The sequence below is a fragment of the Lathyrus oleraceus genome, chromosome 3 (genome assembly GCF_024323335.1).
Source record: "Lathyrus oleraceus cultivar Zhongwan6 chromosome 3, CAAS_Psat_ZW6_1.0, whole genome shotgun sequence".
NCBI classification, from domain to species: Eukaryota; Viridiplantae; Streptophyta; class Magnoliopsida; order Fabales; family Fabaceae; genus Lathyrus; species Lathyrus oleraceus.
Genome location: NC_066581.1, coordinates 382,342,005 through 382,359,812, shown reverse-complemented (window position 1 = coordinate 382,359,812; position 17,808 = coordinate 382,342,005). Strand labels below are relative to the sequence as shown.

The 17,808-nt window shown below is 30.5% G+C and overlaps 1 protein-coding gene across 1 annotated transcript; it reads left to right on the top strand.

Moving 5' to 3' along the window:
- Positions 1-13,898: 13,898 nt before the first annotated feature.
- Positions 13,899-17,552, top strand: LOC127129295 (protein NRT1/ PTR FAMILY 4.2). Its single transcript, XM_051058524.1, has 6 exons — positions 13,899-13,985; positions 14,155-14,260; positions 15,327-15,544; positions 15,947-16,351; positions 16,454-16,560; positions 16,702-17,552. The coding sequence occupies exons 1-6, from the start codon at positions 13,983-13,985 to the stop codon at positions 17,441-17,443; spliced, it is 1,581 nt and encodes a 526-aa protein (XP_050914481.1). The 5' UTR covers positions 13,899-13,982; the 3' UTR covers positions 17,444-17,552.
- The last annotated feature ends 256 nt before the right edge of the window (positions 17,553-17,808 follow it).

The following is a 17,808-nucleotide window of genomic DNA, read 5'->3' as shown; positions in this document are numbered from 1 at the left end:
GTTTTGTCTTATGGATACAATAAGTCACAAAATCTCTATCAAGAATGTGGACAAGCGGATGGGCTATCGGTATAATCCGGAAACGAAGTCGGTTATGTTTATTGGTGGGAATAATGAAGAAAATGAAGCGATACCTCAAGAAGGAAATGGTGGTGAAGATGTACCTCCTCCAAATGTTCCTCCTCCAAGTGGTTTAAGTAATCAAGACCTCTTTAACTTCATGACATCTCAATTTTCCAACCTTAACACATCCATCAATGATCAATGGAATTCGGCAAATCATCAAATTGCACTAAATCATGAAGCCACCACCAACCACATAAACCTTCTTCAAACCGACATGAATCAACATTTCTCTTATCTCTACTCGCATCTCAATATCCCTCCATATGATCCAACTAACCCGGATGCTCCCGCTCCTACATTTACGCCCATTCAACAACAATTTCCTTACCAAGGCAACAACTACAACAACACCGACAATCACATGAACCAACCTTAGTCATTTTCTGTTTATTTGTACTATTCTTGTTATAGGTTGCTAATTGCATATGTGGTTTCATTATATTCTTAGTTATGTCTAATGTTTGAACTATTTTGGTGTAAGGTACTTGGTTTCTCAACCTTGTTTGTTTGCATTGTTTATTTTTGAATGCATAAGGCTATTTTTCTTTTACTAGTTATGCTGTATATTTTAGTCTGTATTTGTCATGTGGTTATCTTTCACCCATCTTTCCCTTCTTTTTAATAATGTTAAAGGGGGAGAAAGGTGTATATGCTTGTATGCTTGTGAAATTCCTAAGGTACAATTGATACAAATCTCCTTCAAGATGATCAAGTCAACATGATCATAAGCTTCTCAAATTCAGGGGGAGTTATACATCTCAGGGGGAGAAAGTTTTGTTTCCGGAAATTGCACGCATCAAAGAGGATTATTTGTAATCATCAAAAAGGGGGAGAATGTGAAATCAAGCCTCTCTATGATGAATGTTTTTGATGAAGACAAAACTCCAAGCAACAAGAAGGCAAAGATGATATTCTATGATAGAGCATCTTGATTCAAGAAGTTAAGTTTTTCACTTCAAGAAGCTATAATGAGAATACTTACCTTCACTAAAGTCTTAGATGCTCAAGTATTCATATGGCTATTGCATAACTTTTCATTGTGCATGGAAAATGACTTAGAATAATTTGTTGCATTTTCAAACTGGGTAAATCGATTTACCTATAAGGGAAATCGATTTACCACTGAAGCTTACATATTTTTTAAAAGCGAAATTTAAAATTTTCACTTAGGTAAATCGATTTACCACTTAGGGAAATCGATTTACCACTGGAGCATTACATTTCCAGAAGCGAAATTTCAAGTTTTTTAACTAGGTAAATCGATTTACCTCTTAGGGAAATCGATTTACCACTGAAAGTTTTTGAAAAATTTTAAACGTTGTAACAGGGTAATCGATTTACCCATTATGTAAATCGATTTACCACTGTGCGTTTCTGAAAAATCATTGGTTGTTCATACACCACTTCATGCACCACTTCATGGAACCTTTTCATTTCATCTTTGACAATTGTTCATGATTTTTTCAAAACATTACCATGTTTCATTTGAGGTGTTATGTGCATATAAATACATGATCTTTCAAATTCAAATTTCACCTCTTCCAATCAATCTCTTAGAATCTTTCAAAATTCACACTTATTGTTTTAAATCTTCATTCATGATTTTTCTGCATATTTTCATATCATTCAAAACAAAAAATTCTTGAGCAATCTAATATTTTTGTGTGGTGACTTATTTTCATTGGAAGAGAAGATCAAGCAAATTGATATTTCACATTGTGTGATCATTATACTACAAACTTTATATTCAATCCATTGTTGTAATCCATATCTTATTTTTAATTTTTGAAAAATAAGATTGTGTGTTTTGTAAACACCTTGTTGTCCAGGATTGTTGGAAGCAAGAGAGTTGAGTTTGAGAGGATTGTTCTCATATCAACTTGGTAAATCACAAGAGGTTGTTCTTGGTGATTGTGTCTGTCGTGTACATGTCATAACAGATAGTAAATTCTCTTTCGTGTTGAAAGGGGAGTGAAGTACTCTCGATCTGTGAGGGGAACCACTATACATCGTTGTGTCCTTTACCTTATGCACTTTACCGCTTTTTCATCACTTAAGCATTTAAGAAAGTAAAAATGATAAACCGTCAAAAATCCGGAAAAATACACTAAGTGCCTCATTCACCCCCCTCTAAGGCACTCCTTAAACTTACAAGGGTATATATAGTGTGATGATGTGATGATATTGGGGGGGAAATGGAATGCGAGAGTGATAATTTTGGAGGGAATAAAAGAAGTGATTTGTGTGAGCTATTTGATGAGGGGTGGGGATTTATTTGAGTGAAAAAAATGTTAGTTATAATTTCTATTTATTTGGATCGAAATTATGTTTGTTGTATGTGAATGGATTGATGAATGCCATGGTTATGGTATTAAAATGTTTTGGCTCCCTTTAACTTCCCTGTATCTTTTTCTGTCCAGGTGACTCATCTGGTGAGGGTTGTGGCAAGGAAAAACCAAGCTTTAACTTCTACTCAGAGAAATTTGTCATCTGGTCAGACTAAATTAGAGTCCTTTCACATTGCAAATGATTCTTTAACTCAACAACTGGTTTACTATACAAGCACCACCTTTGAGGAAACTGCTCAAACTAAAATTTCTTTAATTTCCTTTCTCTCACTAAGAATTTAGCCGAAGTATTTTATCAGTGGGGAAGTTATAATTATGGAAGGGTAATTTTGTAAGTTCATCAAGGATGTTTTGTTTATACCTTTGTTGAAAACTTTATCCACTTAAGGATTGTTTGGGTTTAAAGCTAAACCGTAAAAATCTTAGGTTTGAAATTTTTGTGATCAAGTCTCTTCTTTAGGTTTGAGATAAACTCATGATAAAATCTCATAGGTTCTGGGTTATCCCTCCATAAAACCAAGTTTAGGTTAAAACTCAGCCTGATGTTAAAAGCTTGTTTTGGTTCAAGATAAGCTCGGTTCTTAGTTAGCCCGATATAAAACCAAGTTTACGTTCGTGACCACATCCCGATGTTAAAATCCTCTAAAGTTTGTTTGAAGCTTGAAGACTTACCGCTCCAAGATTCTTGTGAAAATTAGACTAACCGCTTTGATCCATCGTTTGGAAGGAAGACTCGCCGCTTATCTCCTGTGTTTTATGTTGTGTTGAAAGTTAGCCACAAAATTCATTTTTACTTGTATAAGGGGGTTCTAGAGTTTATCATACTACTAGCTCTTAAGTTTATTGGATATTCTCAAGCTCAATTCTTGGGGAGAGGAATGTGTCTTTTTCTCTTTTCTTTTGAGTGAACCACTGTAACTTCTGGTGTCTTCTCTCTTCTCTTAACTCTTTACATTTCTGTAATTTCTCTTCTGAATTTTTACTTTTCGGATACATAAGTATAAAATGTTTTCTAACTCTGATTTCAATTTTAAAGATTTTTTAAAACCATATTATTCTAAAACACATAATTCACCTCCCCTCTTATGTGCGAAGTCACATGTGCAATAAAATAGGCAATTTGTTAATGCCTGAGGAGTAGTGGACGCAGTAGATGTAACACCCTTCTAAAATACCCCAAATATTTAATTAAAATAACAACATATATAAATCAGAGTAATTATGCATCCAAGGGTGTCACACAACATTTCACACTATTCATCAAAGTAGCCTGTCATGCTCATTTATTTATCAAATAAAACAGTTGCATAATACGCAGCGGATAGAAATCAAATTATCATTCGAAACATGTAACATATTACATGTAAAATGGTTCACAACCAATCAATAAAATATTCAAAACATCCCATCCCGATGTTACATCTATCAGAGCATGACCCACTAAGGAGACTACACTAGACTCCAAGTATTAGCTTCTACTCAACTCATTGCTCGTTACCTGAAAAATAGTTGTAAGGGTGAGTTCCTCAATCAATATAATAAGCATTATAGAATATAATGTCATGTTAAGCAATTTAACACATTAATCACCCTAATCGCAACATACAATCAGTAACAGCACATCAGCTCAACCTCATACTCAACACCAACATAAAACACAAGTATAATCTCAAATCATACTCCATAACGACACAAACACACGTATAATATTGGAATACATCCATTCATATTATACGCCATACATACATTATGCAATGAGACTCCACACATGCGGTACCGACTATTCTTGAACATATAGTTCAAGCTCACCGATCCCTCCAGATACGGCTACTAAGCTCACTAGTCCCACTCATTTGAGACCTAGTGACTCACTCACTAATTCCTCACCATGGGAATTAGCTACAGCCCCGAAGGCTAGACTATGCACACTAATCATCTAGCATGCAAACATCAACAACAAATCCACAATGATTCACTCACTAATTCCTCACCATGGGAATTAGCTACAGCCCCAAGGCTATGCTATGCACGCTAATCATCTAGCAATGCAGCATCAACAACAATTCACAACGGACATATGCTCACACTCTAAGCCATACAACAGTCCATTCACACATACATGCATAATACATACATTCACATCATTATGCATACCATCATACATCATCAACACATGTATCAACACATCATTATCATGTAAATCAATTCAACACAGTATTAACACACTCTACTAATACCTATACTGCTCAAAACAGCGGGAACTAATCCCTATTACATCATACGCCAACATAGGCCAACTCTCAATTATGTACACAACATTAAAAAGCCAATTTTCCACTCTGCAACAGTGTTAACCGGTTAACGCCCTGGGTTAACCGGTTAACGCAGGCAAAAACACATTTTTTGACAAAACGCAACAGTGTTAACTGGTTAACGCCCTGGGTTAACCGGTTAACGCAGACAAAACAGCACCTTTTCACAATTCAAAACAGTGTTAACCGGTTAACGCAGACAAAACAGCAGTTCCTGCGCTAACACAAGGCAGAATGCAGAATTCTCCGCATTTTCCGCCGTTGGAGGACTTCCGGACCTCCGATTCCGATTCCGTAAAAAGCTATACGTTCGGAATTTCACAACTAACCCAAACACAGATTCAATTACAGTCTAAATACAATTTATCCAACATAATTCTTCAGCATCAATAATCCCAATTAGGGTCAAATCAACGGCTTATCACTACCCATTACATATTATCCCATAATACCTATTAATCGACGATAAACCCCCCTTACCTGAGTTAATCCGGCAAAATCTCTAAGCTCCAAGCTCTTCTCCAACCTTTTGCTCTCTGGTTCTTCCCCTTTGCCCCTTTTCCTCTTTCACGATCGCTTCTCTGCTTTTCACGTAAAAACCTTATTTTCCAAAAATGAACTCTTTTTCCTTAATTCCCACTTATATATTTTCCAAATTATATTATTATTCCAATAATAATAATAATTCAATAATTCCAACATAATAATAATAATAATAATCCAATTATCTAATTAAATTAATAAATATATTATTAACTTAATTTAAATAATTATCATATTATTATCGGGGTGTTACAGTAGATGCTTAGGAGAGGAAATATATTTTTGATTAAAAAGGGGAATTTATACCTATACTTTTATTTAATATTTCTTTAACATTTTCTTACCGTTTTCTCTTCTGTGCAGATAATATGGCTTTCGTCAAGAATCTCTTTAAGAGAAGGAAATCCATGATGGCGACCGACGTGCTTCAAACTCTTCTTCTCACTCCAACTCCAACTCAAGTGGAAGAGACAATGAAACAACTCCCTGTAGACACAAGGGCTTTGTCTTCCACTCAGAACCAACCGACCCATTTTGAACAGAACCAGTCATCCTCCGAAAGGCAGACGAAGAAATCTAACGACTAGTCGATTTCTACTACTGGAGATAATAACAAAAGGGGTTGGGACAAGGATATCTTCCAGGAAGAAGACACATATAAGACATCTAAGTTGTATGGTCCTTGTTTCATAGATATTATTGTCTTCATTATCAAAATTGTTGTTACCTCATCCAAGTTCCATACCATTATCTAATATAAGGTACCTCAAACCTTTGTTGAAGAACGAAAATGTGTATTTAGTAATAACCTTACTTAAATTTAGAGACTTTCCAGTACAATTAATTTGGAGCGCATGTCTGAGACAACCTTTCATATGTTACGTGGCGCTTCCCTGATATCCTTTGTAGTTGTTGGTCACGAATAAGCACTTGCCCCGAGAAACCCCACCAAAGAGAATGAAAACATGAAGGGAAAATATAATATGTTCGCCAACGAGCATACTCAATGAGCTTTAGGAGGAAGCGAATAGGTTGTCTAGACTTCAAAAGGAGGGGAAGGAAAATATGGCGGAGATAAGAAACTCACAGCAAATTGGGAATGATCATACAAGATCAATACCAACACAGGAAGCAGAGCCTACACTCTGGATACTTTGACAATGGAGCCCATCCTAATGACATGGAATGATGCAAAAATTTCACGAAATTTTAGCCAGGTATTCCAAAATTTGCCCAAAGATTATACTTGTGTATCTTCCTATGTAATATTTTGATATGAGTAACATGAAGCTCTTTGTTGATATTATGTCAATTTCCATTAAAGAAAGAAGAGTATGAGGTAATTATGGTGCAATAAGACACAACTTTCACACCCCTCGTGTTAGGTAGCCACTTTAGAGCATATGCGATGGAGCCCAAGATACCTCGACCTCGAACTAGGCTTAAACATGGGGTCAGTGAAGGGGGTATGAGCTTTGGTCGGGAATGCTCACCAGTGACGTCAAAGCTTATGTTAGTTCCCAATGATAGGACGAATAAGGTTGAAACAAAATCATAGGCAAAAATGATGAAACAAAATTGTAGGCAAAAAAAGTGAAACAAAATCGTAGGTGAAAATGATGAAACAAAATCATAGGAGAAAATGAGACACCCCTTCAAAGTTGGTTGTTATGGTGTCAACTTTGCAAGCTTCTGTGGAGGGTAAATAAAAGGCCCTTGAAGCGGTAGAGACTTCCCTAGAGACATTGTCCTCCAAACTCATTATAGTTTAGGAGGTTGTGAATAATGAGAAGGAAGCTCACAAGGAGAAAATGACGACGATGGCATCGACGAATGCCTAAAAAGAGTTTTTGACACTTTCAGGAATGCCTTAGTGTCACACCCTGATTTTGACATTGAATCATCGATTCGATGCATTCATCATAATCGTTACATCTCTGCATATCATAACATGCATTCCATACCGCATAATGCCTAGAAAATCAGTCGAAATAAATTTTCGGATCTACAGGCAGACCAGTTGAATCAATTTTCAAATATGCGTCAAAATAGAAGGCAAAAAATTTTAAAATCAAGCTTGCAGATACCAGTTTTATTAATCTATGTTTCACACAGTTTAATTTTGTGTGTTCGATTTATTTTTCGGATAATTATTCGGTCACATTTTTTATTCGTTTGAGTGTTTTAATCGCGCGTTTTCCATTTCAAAATTTGACAAAAACTTGTATGTTTCCGAAAGGCTTATGTCGCGCTGGTCATTTTAGTGCATTCATTTTAATTTTTCAGACATTTTTGCACCCAATTTTTATTCATTTTGAGTCCTTTTATTTTTTATTTCTTTGTCAAGGTGTTCGTAATAATTAAATAGGATTAACTGTAATTTTCTTTTGATTTTATTGTGATTATTTTAAGGTGCTTAATTTTATTGTAGTCTTAATTAATTTTATTTCTAAATAAATTCAAAAGGGTATTTTTGGACTTTTAAAAATTAACAAAACCTTAAGGCATACACTATATATTCTTCCCATGACCATTGCATAAGGGGAACCTAGACAATAACCTACCACACATCCATAAATACCAACTATCTATCATTTCAAAAAATGGAAAAGAGAGAATAAAGAAAAAAATTGATACTGTTGAAACTCTATTTTTTCAACGCAGGGCACCTTGTTTTCTTCACTCTTCATTTTCACAATACCACCCCTTATTTTCATAACTTCATTACATCAATCATCTCTCTATACTTGTTTGAAAATAAAAACGAACAAATGGAAAAATGAGGAAAAGTGTTTGGCTGAAGCATGATTTTTCTCTTTTTCCACTAACTATTTTCCTTTGCATAAAATAAACACTCCAAATTAGGGGTGTGCATGGATCATTAAACCAAACCAAATTGAATCATATATATGATTTGGTTTGGATCTTAAAATCATTTTCCTAAAACCGATTTATTTTCTTAAAACCGGTTTATAAGTGGATCGGTTCGATTTTAAACCGGTTTTTAATAACAACAAAAAAATAATTAAAAAAAACAGTTTTAAATCAATTTCTTTAAAACCAATTTTTTATTTTCTTAAAAAAATCAATTTCAAAATCAATTTTATAAAAAAAACAGTTTTTAAAACTATATTTTAAAAAAAACAATTTTATATCAAAAATAATTTTATTTTCTTTTAACTAACTTTTTTATTTTCACTAGTTATAAAACTATTTTATATAAAAAATATTTATTTTAAAAAATTACTTTAAATTTGACTTTTATAATCACCACAAATAATATCTCGATTAAAAACAATCCCAAAGTATGATGTGTTACATAAAAACGGTCATAAAATAAAATAATTATGAATCATATCTCTATAAATCATAATTATTAATAAAATAAATAATTCATCAAAAAAATTGTTCAAACTTCTAAAATCTCTCATAATAGTTTTATTTTTCTCTCTAATTTTTTTGATTTTCTTTATGGTGTTATTTAGAGTAGGAGCGGAGAACTTATATCTTTCTTTTAATTTGGATAGCATGCTTTAGCATTTACTTTTCATTTTTATTTATTGTTTTTTTTATTATCCTTACTAATGTTCATGTTAGTAGCAGCATAAATTATTTTCTTTTAATTCTTACTAGCTTAGATCTTTCTTTTAATTTGGTAATATATATATATATATATATATATATATATATATATATATATATATATATATATATATATGAAAAAAATATCAGGTTGCATGATGGAACAACCCTGGCATTCTATTGTTTCTCGCTGTCTTCCTTTTTTTATATATATTTTTTATTTTATTTAGTTATTTACTTGCATTTTCTCTTATGACTAATTAGGATCTTATTAAAATGGGCTTTAGACCCATATTTAGCTAATGCTCCACTCTTTAAGCCCATGTTGATTCTAACACCTCCATATACTAATATGCACTCCTCTTATTTATTTTTTTATTTTCTTTTTTTGTTTAGTTTTAAAATATTAATTAATTAATTAATTAATTAATAATTTATTTAATTGATTAGTTAATTAGGGGTTAATTGATTTTTTTAATTATTAAGTAGATTATTTATTTATTTATTTAGTTGGTTTCATTGTGTTTAGTCGACTTAGTTAGGTGATCCATGTTCGTATCCTCGCATATGTAAATGACCATGCTCCTTAACTTCTCTAACACTTCAATCAATTTCAAACTATTTTCAAAATCATTTTCAATTTCAAAAATCTGAATTCAAACTATTCCAAAATTAACTTCAAACCATTTTTATAACTAAATTGGAAGAAAATGACTACTTGGGTAAAAGGTCCAGATGTAGTTCTGAATGCTAAGCCCAAATTGTAAGAGTTTGCAAGTCATAAGTGTTCGTCTTCCCTTCAAATAACTTGTAAATATTCAAACTCTTTTCTTAATAAAATTGGAAGAAAAAGATTACCTGGGTGAAACGTCTAACGTAGTCCCGAGTATTAGACCCAAGTCGTAAAAGCTTACAAGTCATAAATACTCATCTTTCCAACCCAAAAAGACTTTCAACCCATCAAACTCTTTTTTCTCCGCTGTGCGATCTTTAAAACCTTTTTAAAAACGAAAGATATTTTGTCTAAAGTTGATGCAAAGCAATGTTTCATCCATAATTATTGAGTTGAGATAGGTGACGTTTTCCCGAATGTTGATTTGTAAATCCATTCGATGTGATGCAAACGTTCGCTCCTCACCTGTTTTGGGTAAAACAACGTTCTTCGTCGATTAATACAATGTAGCTTTTGCTAAAATCAACCAACAAACAAATATTTTTCTATCCAGAATTATGTGTGCCTTGAGTTCTCTATTGAGATACGTAGGAGCAGGATTGCAAAATCTTGTCAGGCCCATTAATAAAAAAAACTTAGGTTTAGTCCCCTTCATTGCAAAATTCAAAAATATTCTTCTCTTTCCTATTCTTTCTTTCACTCTTAATAACTAGAGAAGTCTAACATTTTTAAGCTAACACTAACACGCACAACTAACCTAATGGTTACCGTTGAGTGCAATGAACGTGATGGGTGCTAATACCTTCCTCGTTGCCTACACATAAAATTTCCTCAATGTTCTTAATTCCATAATTCAACTTGCTACAAATTTGGACATACCTTCAAGTTTTGAACTTAGACAATCAACTTCTTCCTTTAACTCAGAGATGATAAGCTTGAGACGAGTTTTGTATTGAAGAATGGATTCAATTCTCTCCTTTTTCTTTTCAATTCTCTTTAGTCCAGTTGAAGTATAATATCTTTTATGCTTCAACAAGGGCATCATTAGATAAGTCATCATCACTAGTATCACCATTATAATTAGGCACATCTGAATTTGATCTTACGTGAGTCATGAATTCCACCACACTATTTAGCATGGAAATGGACTCAGCCAAATTTTCATCAGCATCACATTAATCTATCCGATCATCACAATCTTCAATTTCTACTTTGAAATCCCCACCCTTACTCTTTTTTCATATTGATTATCATTGACCGTCTCAAACGTGAGTAAGGCTCAAATTAATTTATCGATTTTCATTGTGGGAACATCTCTAGCCTCTTCAATGGCTGCAACCTTCATGTCAAACCTCTTAGAATGATATCTTAGAGTTTTCCTAATAAGCTTTTCTTCGAACATTTTTTCACCAATAACAAATGAGTTGTTAGCAATCACAATATGATAAAGAACTATACTTGGCTCTATTAGTTGAAGAATTGAAGCTTTTCAGGGAGGCAGGTGTAGAGATATATGGGGAATTCAAAAAATAATTATTTTTGTTGAGGGTTATGTTATTTGGAACAATTAATTATTTTCATGTCTACAATATTTTATGCGTCTAGTTTCATGTAACTGCTCATTTCGCAGATGTAAAAATAATACAAATATGTTGTGGGTTGAGTATTGTTAATTGAAAATTAAAATTATGTTTTTTTTCCTTCCAAAATTAATAGATTTTATTTTTTTTAGAGTCACTTTAGTTGTAGCTTTTATTCCCAATGTATAAATACATTTGTATCATTCCAATTCAAGGTTAATGCAAAAATATACTCATCCAAAATATTACTCTATTCTCTCTATTTTTCTCTCTCAACTTCATCTTCCCCAATCTTTTTTTCTTCCACCATTGTTGAACCTTCAATTTTCAGTTTTATGTTTTATGTTCCAACAAGTATGACATGTAAAATGTATTTCTTTAGCATCATAGATTTTGGTATTCATAACATCATTAGCAGAAGTGAAAAAAAAGAAGCATTGAATGTGAATTTGAAAAAAGACACATCTCCTTTTATGTTGACAAATGATTGATTAGATGAAAAATTAAAATATTTGAACAATAAATCTTGCAAAGCATTCTACGTGTGCACTTGTCAGAAGTGTATGGAAAAAGATCAATTTTCTTTGAAACGCTATATTGAAAGTCATTGTACCTAATACATTTCTATGATGTTATGCATCCTGAAAAATGTTTTTGAAAGTGTAATTGAGTGTTCCAGAAACGACAAAGGATGAGATCAATATAAGATTAGACCAGTAAAATTTGGGATTAAGAACAGGGGAATCATACATATCTATCTCCAGAAGTTCATTATCAAGAAAATAAATTATCTTGTTAAATTTCTTCAAGGAGTTAAAATTATAGAAGAGTATTCTTCCAACATCAGAAGTTTGGTAGTGATGAAGGATTTTAAGTTAAAGCATTAAAAGTATCATGATTGTCATGTTATAATGGAGAATTTCTTGCCAATATGCACATGTTCCAGGTTTTGTAAGAAGGTGCAATTGAGTATAATTAAAATATGTTTATTCTTCAAAGCTATTTTTAGAAAGGTTATTGACCCTCTCATTGCAAGAAATAGTTATTGTCACCTTATGTGAGATCGAGATATATTTTTCTCCCTCATTTGTTTTGACATAATAATTCATTTTTACGTGAAAATACTAAAATGATATATATATATATATATATATATATATATATATATATATATATATATATATATATATATATATATATATATATATATATATATATATATATAATTTAAGAAAATTTTGAGTTTTTTTAAATTTCTCTCGATAATAATCCTACAATACTTTTTGTGTCAAGTCACTTGGGAAGAATAATAGGAAGAGTGAATGGTGTAAGTAAGTTGATGACCATGTCAAACACTTAATACAATCCAACACATTTGTATGTTCTTCACAATGTCAATGAGGTTGAACTTTATTTGTAAAGCACATGAATATTCTTAAGATGTTGAACTCTAACACAAATGAGAATTTGTAAACAAGAGAACATGATCACAATCTTATATATCATAATTTTTTCATAAAAATAAAAATTTAGTTACAAAAAGATTAAGGTGACTAACAAATGGAAAAAAACCACATGTTCTTTTTTGTGATGAACATCTAATCAATAAGTATATCTTTTATATGAAAGAACATGATTATCATAACCCTATACAAAACAATGGAGTCACACTTTAACTCAATCTATGCAAATGTCAGTTGCCAACAACAAAAATCCATCATTTTTAAACATGTCATATTTTAAGGTTACATAATGTATATATGAGAGTTGGATTACTCCTTCTTATATGTAAATACTTTTTTGCAACAATAACGTTTACAAGCTAACAAAGTATTTTATGTCACTGATGTTGCTGACAAAAAGTGACATATTTTGCTTATAAACAAACAAATTTAACGACCACAACATAAAAGAATGTGAAAATATCAATATAATGAAAATATAGAGTTGGTTTTAATTAACTCGGTTCTTAATGTGTTGCCCATTTATCCATTGTTGTTCTATAAGACTCTGATGTGCGATCTGTGCGGCAGTTTTGAAGAGTCATCATCTCATATATTTTGTTCTGTCATTTTGCTGAAAAGGTGTGTGTGTGTTTTTGTTATATATAAAAGAAAAGAAAATGTTAAGAAAGACACTTCATTTTTATTCAATAGTCAATAACTTTTACAAGATTCAAAGCAACAATCAATAATACTCATCACTTCATATCAACTTTTAAGATTCAAATCAGATATTTAAGCCAACTTTCGATATTCAAAATCTATATTTTTTTATACTCAAATATTTTTATGACAAATCTATATTTAAGGTACAATTAAAGTTTATTTTACACACGTAACAAAATATTTATCGATACCTTTACAAAAAATTTACTTTATAGTTTGTTAAATTCATCTAATATCAAACAAACAATAAATAATTTTATAAGCATTTTTTTAATCCGAGAATCCTCTAGAACTCAAATCATTATAAAAGAAAAATATCTTAAAAGGAAGCTAATTGAAGAACAAATTTTTATTTTATAGATATTATTTATTGGGTCTTCCAAAATGAACGTTGAAAAATAGTCAAAATTAGATTTTATTCAATTTTAGTAGAATATCATATATATCTATATATTTTTTTATTTTAAAAAATGTTCTCTTTTATTTTTCTGATAAAAAAGTAAAAATACTTCTATAAAAGAGAGGAATTGGTTTACTGAACCAGTGAATTTTCTTGCTATATAATATTATTAAGTCCCTTGTTTTGATTCATTCTTTCATAACAAAACTTATATTCAGTAACAACAACAATAATTATCCTTCATTCATCCATGGTATCCTTCTGATTTTATAATCCTAATCTTACAAATCGATTTTATAATCACATAAATTATGTGTTTATATTAGTTGGTTTTTGAGTTTTGGTTGGTTTATTATTTCTTATTTTTTATTTTGTGAAATTTTTGTTTATTTTATTTGACTTAATTTCAAATATGTATATAGGATCCTGAGCTTAGTGATATTGGAAGTGATGAGTATACTGATTTCAAAGGAAAGGCAGCAGATCGAAGAAAGCATGGTGGAATAAGAGCTGCTTCCCTTGCATGTGGTAAGTTAAATTTTGTATCTTTTATTTTTATTCTTTCATGAAAATGATTTTTTATTTATTTTATTATTAGTTTCTTTATTTTTTTTATAGTTTTTATGTCTTTATTTTTCATTTTTAATTAAAATTAGTGATGTAATATATTTTAAATGCTATGTTAATGATCAATAAAATTTAAAAAAAAAGTTAAATCTTGGTTTTTTTATAAACATTAATGAGTGTTGATTTTTTCAAATAATTATACATTTTGTTATTTTTAATAGTTAAAAACATATAACATAATTTAATAGAAACTTATTTATGTTCAAATTATAGATTACTAACTTACTTTTTTTTTTTCAAAATGTATCTTTATGAATATTAGATATATTTTTCACATTTAAAGATATTTAATTAATAATAATATTTTTTTTAAATTTGAATGTGTGTTATAATTTAATTAATTATTTTCTCCAAAAAATATATATTGATTTTTTGGTATTATAATTGAGGTTTGTTAACTTATTATGTTCTTCATTTTTATATAGTGATATTTATTCTTCTTTTATGGCGATTTTCTTCTTTATAGGTAATGAATTCAAAATATCCATTTAAAACATAAACATAGCCTTGTAATGAAAATATACTTGATTTAACAACGACCTTAAAAATATTTACAAACACTTTTTAAAGGTCGATTACTACCATTCCATTATAAAAGAAAAAATATTAACTACTCTAAGGGAAAAATACAATAAAAATCATTTCATATTTATTTAATGGGAATGGTCCAAAAGTAGACCCTATTTTCTTATAAAATATACTATTTTGCTAAAATTGATGGGATATGTTTTGTATCAAAATTTTATTTAATCATATCTCACCTTGTAGATAGTTGCAAAAATATTTATTTTATTTATGTAAAAACTTATAAATTTATTAAAAATGAATTTAGAAAAGTTTCATATTTCCTCACAAATTCAATCAAATATATATTGAATTATCTAATTTACTAAATGTCAAAAGCAAGTAAAAATATGATTATGACATCATATATTAACAAATGAAAGTCCCATTTTTATGAGTGCAGTTGTAGAGATAATGCAGAGTTTGATCATCTCATGCAATGGAATAACCTTAGTTGACTACTTTTTCAAGTCAATGCATTATTCAGTTGCTTATTCTTCAAATATGGTTACCAACTTCTTGGGAACAGCTTTTCTGAGCAGTATTATTTGGGGATTTATCAGTGACTCTTACCTAACAAGATTCACTATATTTGTATTTTCTGGTGGCTTACAACTTATGGTATGAAATCTCTTTTTAACCTTCTTTTTTATATATCAACTCTTAGATATATTATTCAAATTATTAAATGTCTTTGCACGTCCTTCTTAATCTAATTATAAATTGAATTTTCAAAATCGAACTACACGGCCTACATATATTTTATTATTTTCCTATTTTTTAAAACTTAATTAATATCTTTTTGATTATCTTGTAATATTAAATTTTATTTTATTGTATCTTTATACTATATATATTAATAAAAAATGATAATTCATAATTTGAATTGAATCTAATTTTTAAATTAGTCATTCAAAATCGAATCAAGTTTAATCATTTAATTACTTTTTACCTCAAAATTATTTCAAATCTCACCGCACAAGCTTCTGATCTACTTTATATTTTGTTTGCCTTAAAATTCAGGGACTACTCATGTTAACATATCAAGCACAAAACCCTAATTTGCAACCACCAGAAAATCAAAAACCATCAACCATTCAAGCTCTCTATCTTTACATTGGACTTTATTGTACAGCCATGGGAATTGGTGGAGTTAGATCTACCTTGGCTGCACATGGAGCTGATCAACTTGATCAAACCAACAAGAGTCTCATTTCTTCTTACTTCAGTTGGTATTTTTTTAGTGTATGCGCGGGAAGTCTTCTTTCTTCGGGTGTTATGGTTTCACTTGAACAAAAATATGGATGGAGTACAAGTTTTATGATAATGGTTTTCGTTTCGAGTTTAGCATTGTGCACTTTTGTGTCTGGATTTTCAATATATAGATATAAACGTCCAGCTGGAAGTCCCGTGAATCGAATCATTCAGGTAATGTATATTTGTACAACATATGAAAAATTCATAAAATAAAATCGTCCCATTAAAAAGTATTAGAAATAGTGTTAAAATGATTATTTCATGTTTTTCAAGGTAATTGTTACTTCAATAAGAAATACAATGGTGCCAACTACTGAAAGTTTGAATCATGATGTCACTGAACAATTACTTCCTAAAGAGACATCTTATAATAAATTCAAGTAAGTTCTTTATCATCTTGTTAATTACATAATTGAAATATAACTTAGTGTCTGATTGGTTTATCTTTTTTCATAGATTTGATATTTAAATAAATAGTAATTTAAAATATGAATAAATAAAACTTTGTATCTTTTTTGCAGGTTTTTGAATAAAGCGTTGATCGATCAAAACATCAGTGTTGCTCAGGTTAAGGAAACAAAAACCTTTCTAGGGCTTCTCTCAATTTTTCTCACAACAATCATGGTGAATTGTAGTGTAGCACAAATCTTAACATTCTCAGTACAACAAGGGAATCTTATGAATAGAAATATACACAGTTTCACAATCCCTACACAATCTCTAGCAATTATTCCGATCATAATATCACTTACATTCATAATCATATTTGAACAACTCAAACACATGAACAAAAAGAAAGGCATCACATCAAACAATAAATTTTACCAGCCACTTTTTAGAATGGGAATGGGATTATCATTGGTATCAGTATCAATGTTTGTGGCTTCAATCATGGAATCTAAAAGGCTTGAAGCATTTAAGAATGGGAGTACACTTTCTGTGTTTTGGTTACTGTTCCAATATATTTTATTAGGGTTCTCAGATACACTTACATTGGGAGGAATGCTTGAATTTTTCTACTCAGAAGCTCCTGAAAGTATGAGAAGCATTTGTACATCATTGTCTTGGTGTTCAAGCTCTATGGGGATGTTTGTGAGTTCTGTGTTGGTGACTATAAGTAATTCAATCAGTGGAAGATTTGGAATGGAATGGTTTGGTGGAAAAGATTTGAATCATTCTAGGTTGGACCTTTTTTATGCTCTTCTTGGTGTTATCAATTTTTTTAATTTTTCCCTTTATTTCTACTTTGCCAAGAGGTACTAAATCTCTTTATAAATGTAAGTTAGGAATACTATAATATTTTAAGATCTTAATAATGTCATGTAAATCTATTTGAGAGTTAAACAATAAAGAAATCAATTGTTATTGTTAAGTGTTATCCATTGGCTAATTACATTTATCTACGGTTTTTTTTTCAAATAGTTATCTGCGAGATTGATTTTCATCAAGTTAATTGTGAATGAGACACACTTATTTATGTTTATACACACCATAGAGACAATACATGTATTTGATTCTTTATTTTATTTATTTTTTATATTTTAATGATATAAAATTTAGGCGAGATAGGTCTTAGAAACTCACTAGGTCAAAGGAAGATCTCCAAATTCAATGAAAATTTATATATA

Excerpts from the sequence above, each read along its gene's own strand:
- LOC127129295 (XM_051058524.1), top strand. Across the intron at positions 14,261-15,326 it reads AGCTGCTTCCCTTGCATGTG|TTGTAGAGATAATGCAGAGT; the intron begins GTAAGTTAAATT and ends TTATGAGTGCAG. Across the intron at positions 15,545-15,946 it reads CTGGTGGCTTACAACTTATG|GGACTACTCATGTTAACATA; the intron begins GTATGAAATCTC and ends CTTAAAATTCAG.